We start from the raw sequence: 16,037 nt of genomic DNA, 5'->3' as shown, positions 1-16,037 counted from the left end.
CTATAAAAGGCCTCGATTGGACAATGTCAAACAATTCAAACGATAAAACGAACGGCCTTATTTATATAAAAAAAACGAACGAAAACCAAATATGTAACACATAAACAAACGACAACCACTCAATTACAGGCTCTTGACTTGGGACAGGCTCACACATAAATAATGTGGCGGGGTTAAACATGTTAGCGAGGTCCCAACCCTCCCCTAACCTTGGACCGTGGTATAACAGTACAACATAAGAACGAACTATAAAAATCATTTGAAAAAGGCTAACATGTTAAACCCCGCCACATTATTTATGCAATTTCGACGGGTCTTTACTGAGTTTAGTGATAAACTGTGATTCGTAACAATACAAAAACAAGTCTGCTATTAAAGGGTCACAATTAGTGGTCATGGTGATACCTACAACCTGTCGATAAACTTCGATGCCGAAACGTACCTAAATTTTATAAAGGAGAAAATTAACAGCTTCAATCATCTCATCACACCTCCATTAGTATATCTATCATATTTACCTTTCTCGTTAGTGAAGAAGGGTTTAAATGAGTTGCAGCTAATATATTTAAATTCAGCTTTACCAAACGACCATTTAGTTAAATGAGAACATTTGTGTTTAATAAGATAGTGTGGAAGTGTAGTGTAAAGAGTAGAAAAATCAAAAGGACCATCAAAAGCACCTAATTTATCTAAAACATCCAAAGATTTTTTTACACTCAAAAAATGGTTTATACTACCATGTTCATATATTTTATTACAATAGTTTATGATAAGCTCTTTAATAGTAGTTAATGAATTAGTTAAGAGCACTGAAAGATTAGTTGTAGAACACTTACTAGAGGCCGAGATAATATCTAAGTGTTTTTTTGTGTAGTTTATGTAGCCAATTCATCAATGGGACCTTCAAATGTTCAGAAGAAGCCTTAAGCTTTGATGCGGTTGGGATATGTTTGTTTACTATGCGATTCTCTGTGGAGCGGATGGACTTGAATGTAGATGAATTTAAAATTTCATTCTGAAGAACGTCCGTGTAATATTTACGGCATACCACCACCACATCTTAAATTCATTAAGTTCTAAACGTTTATTTCTAATTCTGGAAATAGGTGTATTATGTACTCTATTATTTACTTCCAAATTATCTGCAAAATGTGATAGTCCTTTATCTGCCACATTCATACATTTATTTTAATAAGAATCAAAAGATTTTTATCAGATTTTTCCCGTTTACACCATTTTTTACAAAACGGGGAAAGAGCATCTCTGGTAACATGGCGACACTCTTTCCAATCTATGTTAAATGGAGGACGATATTTTGGTCCTTTTTTCAAAAAGTTTTTAATCTCTCTGTCCTGAACGATTTTGAGGTCCCCTGTAATAACATGGCCATAGAGAACATATCTACACTTCGACGATTCACAGTTTCAAGTTAAGAGAGTACATGTATTAATATCTATATTCATGTCTGATGTAACCGACGTACAATTAAAAAATAAACTTCTGATGGGTATTTTGTATGTGGATGAAATTATAGGTGGTTCTAAATTATCAAAATAGGGAGGTGTAAAGATTTGAACGGTAGAGTCATTAAGTATACTAGATAAGTTGATAAAATCAATACCTCTGCTAATATACTTAATTTTCAGAAAAAGACGTTTATGATCTTCAGGTGTGTTGATACGCGAGAACAGTCTATGGTGACAAAAAGCTGTAATGCTGTGATGTATATTTTAGGTGTACATTTGTCTTGATTGATATTACCTGGCACTACACTGACTGTATATGTCAAACTACTCATCCAGCAATTGGATGGACCACATTTGAAGTATTTCTGATATGAAGATGTATTCATTGCAATGGAAGTAAGAGTTATAGTATATATCTTTTTTTTGTAACCGCAGTCATCTAAACCATACAAACATGGGTAGTTGTTAACAACCTGAAATTACATGTGATATTCTGTAATTGATTCATATTTTAGAAAATAATGTAAGGACTATTTCTGATATGATTTGGTTCGAAAAATAGATTAGGCCATAGTATAAGTAACCTATGGTCTTCCAAAACGCAACAAAAAATCCTTTATAAGCTAACTTTGAATAACCTCTGGTATATTTAATTTCATCGGATAGCCAAGGATGATTTGTGTGTGGGCGTATCAAATTAAAAGAATAATGTTACTTGGTATTGTTAACAGTCTAGGAATTGAATTTAAAACTTGAAAGATAAAACAGTTCAAAATTAGATGTTGAACCTATGGTCTACAACAAAATTTGTCTACTTGGGTTTCGTCAATGATGTCCTTGCCCGACAAAATAGTAAAGTCCAGTGTTTTGTGTGTTATTGTTGACTTTCCTTTCTCAAATTTACCATGGAGTTCGGTAATTTCGTAATTAGATTTTCTCTAACATGCTTAAATATGATATACAATAGCTGTCATTTGTTTCTCGTTTCTCGTTTTTTTTATATAGATTAGAACGTTGGTTTTTCCCGTTTGAATGGTTTTACACTAGTAATTTTGGGGCCCTTTATAGCTTATTGTTCAGTTTGAGCTAAGGCTCCGTGTTGAAGGCCGTACATTGACATATTATGGTTTATTATTTTAAATTGTTATTTGGACGGAGAGTTGTCTCATTGGCACTCACACCACTTCTTCCTTTATCTATTAAACAAAGCTATGGAACAAGAGATAACTGAAACAATAGGATCTTTGAGTTTGAATGTCAAACTGTTATCATTCGCTCCTCTTTTATAAGGAGATTACCTAAATTGTATCTTACAAAAGAATACTATAGGATAATATGGTATACTATACACCAGAAAGAACCATCATGTGTTTGCGAAAGACATGTGTTCCGATAATAATCTTCATACGAACCACAGAACACCAAATAACGTCCAACTATGAACTTTATCTAGAAGTATTTTGATGTAAGAACAATTACAAATTTCACAAACTAAAACTGATACCATACTGGAAGACATTATTGGCAGCAATATTATGTATGACGAACATCATCTAGAGAACACTTACATGATGCTGATAATCGAGTGAGTTTGGAGTATATGATGAGAAATCAAATAATCGATATATCCTGCCGTCCCTATCAAAACTATTGTCGCTTTTTCTCTGGAAACTGTAAGCTGTGTCGGTAAATCTGTTGAACGTTTGATTTTTGGATACAGGACTTCCAAATTTTAAAAGTACCGCTTTAGTTTCTGAAAGAAACGTTGATCATATTATCGTTGCTGCTTAATTCTATGAACTATAGATTATGGCAATGTGGAATTAATATAAAAAAGTGTCCGATCCGAATCAACATGAAGTCAGGAGCCCTGTAATTCAGTGATTGTCGTTTGCTCTGTGTAATATATTTGGTTTTCATTCATTTTTTATACCGTTTTTTTTCTCGTTTGATTTTTTCTTAATTTGTCATTTCGGGGGCATTTATAGCTGACTATACGGTATGGACTTTGTTCATTGTTTGCCGGAGGTGACCTATATAATTGTTAATGTGTGTGTCATTTAGTCTCTTGTGATGCATGAACTTCTAACGGAGCGAAATCGGACGAATCAACCATTTAAGCGTCTTACATTATGCATTCCGCATTAGCATTCCATGCTAATTCCAAATCAGTCAAATTGTCACAATAGGGAAAAGACTCACAATAGGTAAAATTGCGGATCAGATGCTGTTTTGTTCTCTGAAGATATCTTGGCGTATAAATAAATCATTAATAAATTGAAACATCGACACATTGTATCGTCAACACATTCGTCATGGTGACCGTTAAACTAATGAGGGTTTGATTTCAGTCGTTCTTTCTTATAAAGTTTTTTTTAAACTGACCATTTGTGATGTTTCCTTATAATATAATTAGGCGTTCAGAGATATTTAGATAACAGTAGAGTCATCTAGTCTGTAATTTTACTGAATGTGTTATTTTACTGATTGATTGAGTGTTAACTCGCATTGGAGATCAGAGGTCAATATTTGTATCGTGAGAAAACATCACATATTGTATAGTGCAAATTTAATAAGCATATATAAAACCGAATCTTGTATAAGTACCTGGTGAGTTGGATCTTCCAATAAATGGAATCCTGAAAGATATGTTCAGTGTTGGGCTGAATCCCTGGTTTTGCCTGTATGGCAAAGGATATAACGCGATTCCTACCAATAGTGGTGCTGTAAGCAGTTGTTCAGCTGAATTTTTAAAAATTGATACCACATCTAATCCATATCTGTCACTAAAATCTTGCCATTCTACAGGAAATTTAATAATAATATTGCATCTAAGGTAAATCAACAATTTGCTGTAACTTATGTGTTAATTTAAACTAACGACTCGGCATGACATAAAATACTATCAAATTAGTACATGGCATTTTTATCATCAGATGTATTATCAGCCTGATGTTCAATATCTGTCAAAGAGGGGAAGGCTGATATTGACCAAGTGCTGATAATAGATCTGAAATGGAAAAAAATGGCATGTTATTATTTATCATCATATGCTTCAACAATGGAAAGGATAACAGTTTAAAAATTTATCCTTTCGATGGTTCTCAAGTAGAACTTCTTAAAATGAAAAGTTTACAGAGATCGGATGACAAATGTAATACATCCAATATGAATCTTTTTGTCATATGTCTAAACAGAGGAGAAAAACAACAGTTTAATCTTTTTGCATATTCACAATACCAAAAAATACAACACAAAGTATATTGTTTGGAAAAGTCATCATTTGTAATTAACTTACTACATTATGCTGGAACTTGGAAAAAATGCATTCATTGTATTAACTTTTTTGTTGCAATTTACATAAATTAAATGTTGTTGTTTCCTAAAAAAATGTTTTGCACCCTCATTAGTTGTTTTTCACTGAAAACGTACTATAAAGGTGTATTTACCGGACTTTGTCTAGTAACGCCGTGGTAACATGCTATAACGTAATAGCGGAAAGGCATGTTATAAAACCGGACGAATGTGATTTTTCATATTAGCCCGCTAAACACCACTTCAGGAAATATGGAATTCACAGTAAATTAATGCTATTATCATACAGGCAAAATTTTAAGCTTTTTACTCTAGGTATACATTATGATTGTGATTACAATACGTGTATACAACAGAAGACAAATTTAGAATACGTTTTGACTATTTTTAATCATATAATTTTGAATGTGTTCAGTGTTCTAATAATTCATCTTAACATATTGTTAAGACACCTGTCTATTTGTCAAGGCAGTGTTTGTTACTTATGTCGTTAGGTTTTTGTCTCATTTTTTGTAATAATTTAGATTATGAATTTAATGCCGTCAATTGTTTTTTGATGTCAGTTTTCCTTTTGAACTTAACACAATTATTATGACATAATGACATTTTTAGTGAATGCTACAAGAATGTTTCTTAACAAAAAGTATGGATTAAAAAATGGTTAAAAGGAAAATACTAAAAAAAAATCCGTGGAAAACGTCAAGGCCATAATCAATGGCAAAATCAAAGTTTAAACACATCTAACAAACATTAGATAGTCTTAATTTGGAAGGATTGAAATTCATCATTTTTTTTATGACAACCAAAAAAACTGTTGGTTTTATATCAATTTTTCAATTTTACGGCCTTGAAATTGTAGATGACGGCAGCGTTCAAAATCGGAAAATATCTTGAATAATTCATGCACATTTGAAAACAGAGCATAATCCTTGCACATAAATACATGTTTTTGTAAGTAAATTACCAAATAGTTTTATTGTAAAGCTGGACAATGCGATTTTGGATACAACACTTTACTCGCCTGTATTGTGTGAATTCGGCGGAATTCACTATGCAGTTTTAACATTTCATTCGTGTTGCATTAAGAAAAACATACATGAAAAGTATGGGGTTTCCGTAACTTAGAAACGATACTATTAACTTGCAAATTAAACATGGTTATTTGATTAAGTTACATAGATTTCGTTTGATAATTCTGAAAAGGTAAAATCACAAAAACACTGAACTCAGAGGAAAATCTATTCGAAAAGTCCATAATCACATGGCAAAATCAAATTACAAAACACATTAAAAACGAATGGACAAGAACAGTCATTTTCCTGACTTGGTACAGGGTTTTCAAATGTAGAAAATGGAGGATTAAACCTGGTTTTATAGCGCTAAACCTGTCCTTTTGATGACAGTCTCATCAAATTCCGTTATATTTACAACTATGCGTGAACTAAACAGACATAACAAATAAAATAGCCAAAATATGGGTACAGCAGTCATCATAGTGTAACAATTTTAAAAGGAACAATTTAACATAACACAAAAAACACAAATCTACAAACACATTCATTGTTTCGCATGTCTGACTTCAGAAAATTTTATACGTGACATATATTTGTCGTTCAATGTAAATACGACCAATTTTTAAATTTCACATGGGCAATGTTTGCATTGCGATGAGACGTGTCACGGTACTTGTCTATCCCAAATTCATGTATTTGGTTTTGATGTTATATTTGTTATTTTCGTGGAATTTTGTCTGATCCTTGGTCCGTTTCTGTGTGTGTTACATTTTAGTGTTTTGTCGTTGTTCTCGTCTTATGTTTAATGCGTTTCCCTCGGTTTTAGTGTTTTACCCCGATTTTGTTTTTTGTCCATGGATTTATGAGTTTTGAATAGCGGTATACTACTGTTGCCTTTATTTTGCATAGACATACAGGGTTGAAAAATCAAAAGTATGTTAGAATTAATTTAGAAATAGACCTAGACTTAAAATAGTCCAAAAATTATACACACTTTATAAGAATCCACAAATAGTTCATTCCACTATTCGATTGAATAATTTTGACGTTTGTGGTTCACAGTATTTTCTAATTTATAATAGAAATATATTATAATGACATATTATAGAACAATATCATACTGACGGGATCTTTTACAGTACAAAGTCACGTTATAAGAACCAAAGAAACACAAAAAGTCGCATATACAAAACACACCAGAAAAAAAATAAAGACAATACAAACACATTGACGGAATGTTTAAGTACCGAGCTACGTCAAAAGGATTTCACATAAAACAACCCAACAGTAAAAGTAATATTAATAATAGAACAAAGACAAATGAAAGAACAATATAACACGTTGTTAAGATAATAAACGACATCAGTACGCAGCGTTTATACATCAAGACCATCATGAAATAATATTAGTATGCAAAATTATTAAATAATACAAACTAGACTAGTTTCAATATTCTAATTAAAAAACACAAACCTATTTTGTATCCAATTTTACAGAGGAATTGTCTTCTACCAGCGAAACTGGACTACAAACAAAAGAAGAACATTCTATTAACATTTTTTTTATAATTTTAGAGTAATTTTAGAAAAATAGTTAAGAACAGCAAAAAATTATGATTTTCTGCTCCAATATATGCAAGGATCCAAGCAAATAATTGAAACATGTGTTTAGTTGATATAGTTTTATTTCCAATAATTTTTCCTAAAAGTACCTCTATAAGGAAAGCTTTAACGCCTCTATCTTTTTTTTTAAATAGTCAAATATGTGAAATTGTAACAGACTACAAAACAACTATATTTGAGTATGTAGGGTTATTGATTCGCATTTGGTCGTAGCTATATTCTATGTGCACAGTCAGTTGTACAACTCTGGTTACAATGAACAAGAGCCACTGTACTTCCAGAAATTTGAGGTTATTATTTTATCATAATTAGTAATTCTGATTTTCAAACGGTAATGTAATTTACATATAATATTCATTAATGTAATTCCGATAGTTTCAATCGTTTGTATGGCACTTTAGCCTTCATCTATATACATAATGACATACATAACCATGGATTTTTTTTCATTAAATACGAACTCGCTTCTCATTTTAAAAAGTGGTAAACAGAGGCACGCGTTTTCATTTGAAAGTCTGACAATTGTCCTGACCAGAAACATGGAAAAGAAAAAGTATGTCACAAAGTCTTAAAATATATCATCAACACATGTTGTATTTGGAGACGATATTCGTATTGAATTTTATCACACATTTTGTACTGATATGTACGTTTTTGCATGGCCAATAATAGCCTGAAGTCAACGTTGGTTATCAGCCCTCGAAATCCATATCAAGCCCCCGAGTTTAACTTCCGGTAACCTGTCAATCAAAGGCTATTTGTAAACAAGTTGAAAACAATGAAAAGAAATTTAGAAAGTTACAAATATGTGCTGTAGAAGAAAAAAGTAAAAATCAACAGTGAAAGTCACAAAAGTTCCCGTAAAATTTTGACGTCATGAAGAATTTAGAAAATATATGACGCCACACTGGAATGAGTAGCGATATAGAATATCTTCCTAAGCATTTTTTTCTCATTTGTAATGTAACACTTTAAAGTCGTTTAATATTTGCAATTCTTAGACTTAATATATTTATTGTTAATTATTTATGAAACTTTTCACAAAACGTTGTTAACTTACTGTGATACGAACTTTTTTTTAACTCACAGTGATACATTTATTTATTTTTTTCGTTATAACTTAAATATCTTTTTGATTTTTGATGAAATATTTAACATAATTTGATGTAAGCTATTTGTTTTCTCCTGCTTGAAAATATGTGATAAATAGATTATTACATTACATTTTCTAAATGGTCCTCTGGCTTGATATGGGAGTCTAGGGCTGATACCAGGACAATATGGAAAAAGCCATGTAATAATCTATAATTATAACGCTATTTCCACTGAACCTAAGTCTTTTACGCAACGATAATCATGACAAAGGTCTTCAATATGTCGAGAGCTTCTCATCGTAGTAGTGAGTGTGGATACCAATCAACTAATTTGTGTACAGACATCCGACTGCGGTTTTAATTCCCCATTCCCATTCATATATTGATATTTTTTGCGAAATTCTAACCCATAAATATATTTGATAAGAAAATGCTTGGTCATATATTTACTAGCTATCATGATATCTTACTTCAAAGTTATCCATTTTGTTAAAAAAAAAAATAACAGTGAAATTGCACTACATTGATGTACTTTACATCCCTTAAAAGGACCCATTACAAGCTTCCAATTACAGCAGTGTGTCTGTGTATAACTTTCTATTACAAGAGAGTCCTTTTTAAAAATCCTCACTTTGAAATAATTTGATACGAAAGTTTATACGATTTTGTTCCTTTCGACCGTGATTTCAAACAACGCACTCAGAATAAAATGTATGCCAAACAATTTAAAAATAATGTATAAATTGGCAAAGATTGTAAGAACTGATATATAGGTCAATCTCAATCCTATGGGACTAAATAAGTTTACAGTAGAAGTAGACATTAACTTATTTTAGACTACATGGTAGATTTAAGTGGCATGGAGTATTGACAAATTGTAAATAAATTTAGCAACAATAAAACTTATACATTGCTTAAACAACTTTTAAAAACAATTTTAATTTTCAAAATCTTATTTATTTGAAAAAGTCGAATATTTAAAAGTTTGAAGTATGTTAACATGTTTAATCTTGAAAATAGAAAGAAACAAAAATACTTTATTTTCTTTAGAGGTCAAAAACTTGAAGATAAGAACTCACCAGTCTCGAGCATGTCTCATTACATGGTGGGCGTCCACTGAAAGGACTCACTGGACAGACAGATGATGAAATGGCCGTTTCCACAATGTTAACTAGAAAGGCGATAATACACACACCCAGCAAATGCATTTCGCTGGTAGACATTTATATCCCCAGGTATGCTATTGATAAGTACATACAGGTAAACAGTATTATAGACAAGGAAGTTCTAAATTCTCAATAAACAATTCTTACTTCTACGTTCCACTGGAGAATAAAAAAATATATTTAAAAACAATAAGTTCGGTGGGTCCGAACGAATTTTATAAATTTACCTTTAAAAGAATGTTTAATCTGAACATTTGAAAGTAAAAAATGTATAAACACGTGAAATAAGCGAAAAGAGTGTATAATAAAGGCAACAGTGATATTCGGCTGTTAACTTGCCATACATCCACCGAGAGATAACAAATCCAGGTTACAAATTTAAACCGAGGGAAACATATCAACTATATGAGGAAACCATTTTTTAACAACCAACTGCCATAAACCTGACTTGGTACAGGACATTTAAAAACACAATACATCATTGTATTAACTTTAAACTATATACGATTGTATTAAATTGTGGTCTCATTGTGGTCTGGCATATCGTCGTCATCCGACCCTGTTAACGTTCAAGCGAATTTAGTTATGCTACTTAAATCCAAATAAGGCTGGTGTTTATAATGACGATGCTGCCACACTTTACATCTTAGTTACCTTATTTATTGACATCTGCAGCAGCTGTTTTTTTTCTTAACATGTGTGGACCCGCCGAAATCCAAGGAAAATTCAAATCGGAAAGTCCCTTATCAAGCCAAAGTATTAGTAAAAAGTAAAATAAAAAAAGGACTATCAAATGGCAATATCAAAAGTTCAAACACATCAAACGAATGGATAACAACTGTCATTTTCCTGACTTGGTACAGGCATTTTTTTTATGTAGAAAATTGTGGATTAAGCCTTTCATTATTGCATATTGTGTAAACTCGGAGATGTATATATATGAATACTCCATATACCAGTGAACATGGAACGTTACTAGTAACCCTCATTGTCAATTTGTTAGATTAGATTATACCAAAAAAGTACAATCACAAAAATACTGAACTCCGAACTACTGAATTCAAAACGGAAAGTCCCAAATCAAAACGGAAAGTCCTTAATCAAATGAATACGTCATTTTGTTTAATTTGTTTTCCTTAAAACGGATATTTCACTTGGATAATTAATTGATTGATATGTAAGTGTTCTTGATATATTTTGATTATATTTCCTTGAATATATATATAAATAATTACAATAGATGTATGTTTTATTATAATACGTGATTCTGATTGGCTATTCTGCAATCTCGCGTTTTTCCTTAAGCAACTTTATTACACGATAAAATTTATCTATCATGCTGACACGAGGTCCAACAATAAAGTGCACAGATAAATTAAATAAAAACTTGATACCATTTGTGTTTTCATGATCCTAGCTTAAAAAAATGTAATTATAAGTATTGAATGCTTCTTTTTGTAACTTCATAGGTTGTAAAAGCATTGACCGTGTGCATATTTTTAGAACGAAGAGCTTCCGCGCTTCATAACAAATGTACTTAGGCCAACGCTTTTACACCCCAATGAAGTTACAAAAAGAAGCATTCAATTCTTAAATAAGAAGAAAATTAGAGGCAACAGTGAATTATCGTTGTTCAAAACTGATTAATTCATATATAAAAAGGTTGTGTGTCTCGTGTTATGCATACATTGTTCCCCTTTTGAATCCACGTCAAGTCAAAATGTCACCATCAGGAAAAGGACATGGTTGGTAAACTCACAGATCAGACAACAATTTTTTGTATCATAAGATATTTTATCCGTTCATTCACATACTAATATGAATATCCCTAATAGTGCTCTTTTCATAGATTTGGGTTGGGAACCAATAAATGATTTCCTTAATATGCAAATGGCGTCTTATTTTGCTAGAATTCATGACCTAGATAACTCAACGCTACATCGAGTATGTGGATATCCCCAGTATATGGGAAATGTGTTCAGTACGGCTAGGTGTGATCTTGTTTACAATTCAGATGTTAACCTGAATATTTTCAACAAACTTTTTGGAATGTTTGTTCGTGAAAGAGATTTTGAAGTTATAAGAAATAACCACAGTCTTAATGCGTTCTCTAGATTTAACCATGTACCTTGGAGACAGCCTTATTTGTCGGACCTTTAGTCCACACGGTTAGATTTGCTAACACACACAAATTGTTTACCCATGAATCAATTTTTGTATTGAATGAATATGAGCTAGACTCCTATTTGTTAATGTTTTCATGCAAATCTGAGGAGTCAGTTGAACAATTTATTGTCTTTCGATTTTGCTGTGTCAATGTGGCGTGGCTCTTTAGAAAATGCCTGTACCAAGTCAGGAATATGACAGTTGTTGGCCATTCGTTTGATGTGTTTGAGCTTTTAATTTTGCCCTTTGATTAGGGACTTTCCGTTTTGAATTTTCCTCTGAGTTCAGTATTTTTTATTTTACTTTTTTCATACTTTACGAAACACGTACTTTGTCGATATATCAATGAGTACCTAAATACTAATGTTTCCGACTTTTGCTTCACAGAGTTACCGTCCTACGAAAAAATAAACATACTGCTAGGTAAATATTTTGTTGGTCCAAATATTTGTTACGATGGTGAGTGAAATGCATACTTACATGTCTTCGATTTTAGAGTAAGCTGATTGTGATTTGCGTGTGCATGCCACTGCTGGTGGAGATTTATTTCCCCGAGGGTATCACCAGCACAGTAGTCAGCACTTTTTTGTGCTGACATGAATTATCATTGATATGGTCATATTTATAAATTACCTTTTTACCAAATTTTGACATTTTAAATTTTTTAAATACTAAGGCTCTTCTATCTCATGCATTGATTACCTTAGATGTATTTGACAAAACCTTTAGGAGTTTTGGTCCTCAATGCTCTTCAACTTCGTACTTTATTTGGCCTTTTTAACTGTTTTGGATTCGAGCGTCACTGGTGAGTCTTTTGTAGACGAAACGTGCGTCTGGCGTATATACAAAATTTAGTCCTGGTAACTATGATGAGATTTTTAACTAATAAGATCTCTAAATGTTGAGATTTTATCTACATATATAATGCTGTAATTTCTTTCATGAAAGGTGGCTTGTTTTTACGGGTATTATTTTTTAACAATGATATTATCTTATGTGGATTTTATTTCCTTTCATTTTAAATTATTCATTGTATATGCTTATATCAATTATATGGTCATTTTATAAATTTCCTACTACGAAACTTTGACTTTTTCGAAATACTAAGGATTTTCTTATCCCGGGAATAGATTACCTTAGCCGTATTTGGCACAATGTTTTTAGAATTTTATGTCCTCAATGCTCTTCAACTTTGTACTTGTTTGGCTTTATAACTATTTAGATCTGATCTGCTGTGTTTCGATTTACATTTTGTGAAAGATTGTGTGTACCATCCGCTATTATAAATAATGTTGACATTGGTTGAAAAAGAGTAATCTGTGGCATGATGCACTGTTTGAGCAATTATGTATGGAAGATATTGGCTGCTGGTGTTTTATGTGTGAATACAGACTGGAATTGTGTGTTAAGTGAACAAGGTGTTTGTAGTGGATCAGTTATGAGTTTGCAATCTTGATTTGTGTAATTTCAGTTATACAATGTACCATTATAATCAGTTTTTATATAATCAAATGGACATCAGCTGTCAAATTCATGTTTACCGATCTTATTAAAATTCGTATATTTGTTTTATCGTATACTAAAATGCATATCTAAATTCAAAAAAATAGTCTAAAATAAAACGACTCGATAATATGTATCAACATTTAGCATGTATTTTAGTCCAGACGCCATCGAATTAGCCATCGATGTAAACTTTGCAGATTGTCGATGTTAATATTACCAGATATTAACATAAACATAGATATGAATAGATGGCAAACTCGTACAATTAGATTTTTCTAGGTCAGTTTTATTTCATTTTGTATGTTTAAAAAATATGTTAATAATCGTTTTTACCTGTATAAGAATGAGTTTTTGCAGATCGAATCATTCGTTCAAATGGTTTCACCTTCAGCGGTTTCACTTTCAGTGTTGAAATTCTTTTCTGTTTAATAGCCGGACACGCCTCACCCGTGTGTAGCCCATCTCTATCTCAGAGGTTCAATTGAAGTTCACATGAACATAGGTTCCATATCTCGTTGCTAATTCCCCTTTAATATAAGTCCACAATTGTTCATAGTGTTAAATCTAAATTTGTTTGCGATATATAATGCTTTTAATGTATTCGTAATAAATCATGATATCCATATAAATATTTGTACCTGGTGATTATCCTCTTTGTATTTTAAGTAAATATTGGATTCCCGGATTTTTTTATAAAGGTTAACTCTTTCTTTTAACGAGTCTTTTCGTTTCCATTGTAGTCCATGTGTGATTGTCTTACAATTATGGGTTTTTTTGTGGGATGTGATTTTCCCCTATTTTGACGATTGATGTCATCCATATATAACTTCCAAATGGATCTATTAAGTCAATACTATGTTGATCAAAAATTACCTTTCTGTAGTGTTGGTGTGCTAGCTTATCATGCTGTCATTTAGTTCTTCATAACTTTTTGAGTAAATACCATTACAAAAAGTAAAATTACCTAAATACTGATAGACTTCGAGTAAATTCAAAACGGAAAGTCCCAAATCAAATGCCAAAATCAAAAGCTCAGACCCATCAAACGAATGAACAACAACTGTCACATTCGCATTCCCTGACTTGGTTCAGGCATTTTCTTATGTGGACAATGGTGGATTAAACCGGGTTTTATTGCTATAGCTAAACCTCTCACTTGTACGACAGTTGCATAAAATTTCACTAGATTGACAACGATATGTCACAGTGATCAAAACAAACAGAAATAATAGGTAAAAATGTTTAAATAAGGGTACAGCAGTCAACATTGTGTTATTATCTTAATCAATAAAAAAAATATGTATACACACATTTACCATGGCAAAATAACAAGATGTATAAGTACAGAGACACGTCACATGTAATAAAGAAGCACAAAAAGTCATACAGACAAAGCTCACCAGCAAACAACAAGACGAGGATACAAAATGTATCATGGAACAAAAATACAATGACGGGTTATAGAAGTACAGAGCCACGTCATATGAAGAAGAAAAAACACAGAAAAAAAGGAAATTTATATGATACCACTGATCACACGTCTTGTATACAATGTCCTTGTATAGTCCCAGTTTACTGACTAATCACAAATGCTACAAAAATATCTGGTGATGTCATTACAATAGGACCAGGATTAGTCTGTATATCAGTAGACTTTACGATCATGAGTAGGAGTTAAAAAAGAGCATTTTATATGGTTTTAATTTTATCTATCTAAGTTCTTGCTTTCCCACCTTATAGGTGATGTTTTTAGTACTTTGAAATTAGATAAACATGCATGTTGTAAGGTATTTAGAATTGGATGTTTTTCCAAACAAAAATCATGAAATATAATAAAACTGACTTGGTATGTTCTCAATAACTACACAGATGACTGGGTTCATTATGTTTCATATGTGTTAATGCTGTTGGTCGAAATCGGATAATCGTGTACACCAGACTGAGTATGTTTTTATCTTCAACCCAAATTTCTGTAATTAAATTATCAGCTATGATAGCACGGGGTAAAATAAATTTGTTTCTATATCACTATGAGAATGTTCTTGAAAGGAGACAGCAATAAAACAACACTTTGAAACGTAAAAACCCGCAACAGGCCAACCTTTCTTACGTCTTTACCAATACAAAAAATTATGTTTCTTATGTCGAGTTCTAAGTCTCCACGAGCTTGCTTTTTTTTGCTGTCTTAAAGGCAAAACTTGTGTTTCTCGAATGCTCCCGTATGCTGGATATGAAATAAACAACATAAGCTCGTTAGAGTTTATGCGGTATGTTTGTCAAATATGCCGAATCCAATTTAAGTTTAACTTCTTACTTTCTTACGAAAAGAATTTAGAGAGAGTCATAAATGCTTATCTTTTGAACGCATAAAAACAAGGGGTTTAAACAGAATTGTCTAACTCCTCTGAGGTCAATTTTACTCGTGACTTGTAATTCCAACCTGCATTTCATGTGAGTGGAAATTTTCGGACAAAAATTCTCAATTTCCTATTCTGAATTTATGATAGACTTTCGTCAATCAGGTCATCTTTTTATAAGTATATACAAAAAAGTGTGTAGTATTCGCAATTTCTTGTGAATCAAACACCTGTTTTGAATGGGTTTTTTTTTTCTTTACTTATTTTATGTAAATAACCGGTACTTAATTATTAACTGATGTACCAGTAATGGAATAAGTAAACAACTAAAG

The 16,037-nt window shown here is 31.9% G+C and overlaps 1 protein-coding gene across 1 annotated transcript; it reads right to left on the bottom strand.

Annotated features, from left to right (window-relative positions):
- Positions 1 to 1,076: 1,076 nt before the first annotated feature.
- On the bottom strand, positions 1,077 to 9,744 carry LOC134715743 (uncharacterized). Its single transcript, XM_063578185.1, has 6 exons — positions 9,590 to 9,744; positions 7,268 to 7,319; positions 4,074 to 4,268; positions 3,035 to 3,219; positions 1,762 to 1,939; positions 1,077 to 1,096 (listed from the first exon to the last, which is right to left on the bottom strand). Exons 1-6 carry the CDS (start codon positions 9,731 to 9,733, stop codon positions 1,077 to 1,079), a joined length of 774 nt encoding a protein of 257 aa, XP_063434255.1. The 5' UTR covers positions 9,734 to 9,744.
- Positions 9,745 to 16,037: the final 6,293 nt, after the last annotated feature.

This window comes from Mytilus trossulus, chromosome 1 (assembly GCF_036588685.1).
Source record: "Mytilus trossulus isolate FHL-02 chromosome 1, PNRI_Mtr1.1.1.hap1, whole genome shotgun sequence".
Lineage (NCBI taxonomy): Eukaryota > Metazoa > Mollusca > Bivalvia > Mytilida > Mytilidae > Mytilus > Mytilus trossulus.
Note: the sequence above shows the minus strand (reverse complement) of the source record. Positions and strands in the feature narration are given on the sequence as shown.

What these genes read in the sequence shown, in the direction of transcription:
- LOC134715743 (XM_063578185.1), bottom strand. Translation starts at nt 9,733, where the DNA reads ATGTCTACCAGCGAAATGCATTTGCTGGGTGTGTGTATTATCGCCTTT. An exon ending in ATGAGACATGCTCGAGACTG is followed by an intron (nt 7,320 to 9,589) that starts GTGAGTTCTTAT and finishes TTTTGTTTGTAG; the next exon opens with TCCAGTTTCGCTGGTAGAAG. An exon ending in CACTCGATTATCAGCATCAT is followed by an intron (nt 1,940 to 3,034) that starts GTAAGTGTTCTC and finishes ATGTAATTTCAG; the next exon opens with GTTGTTAACAACTACCCATG.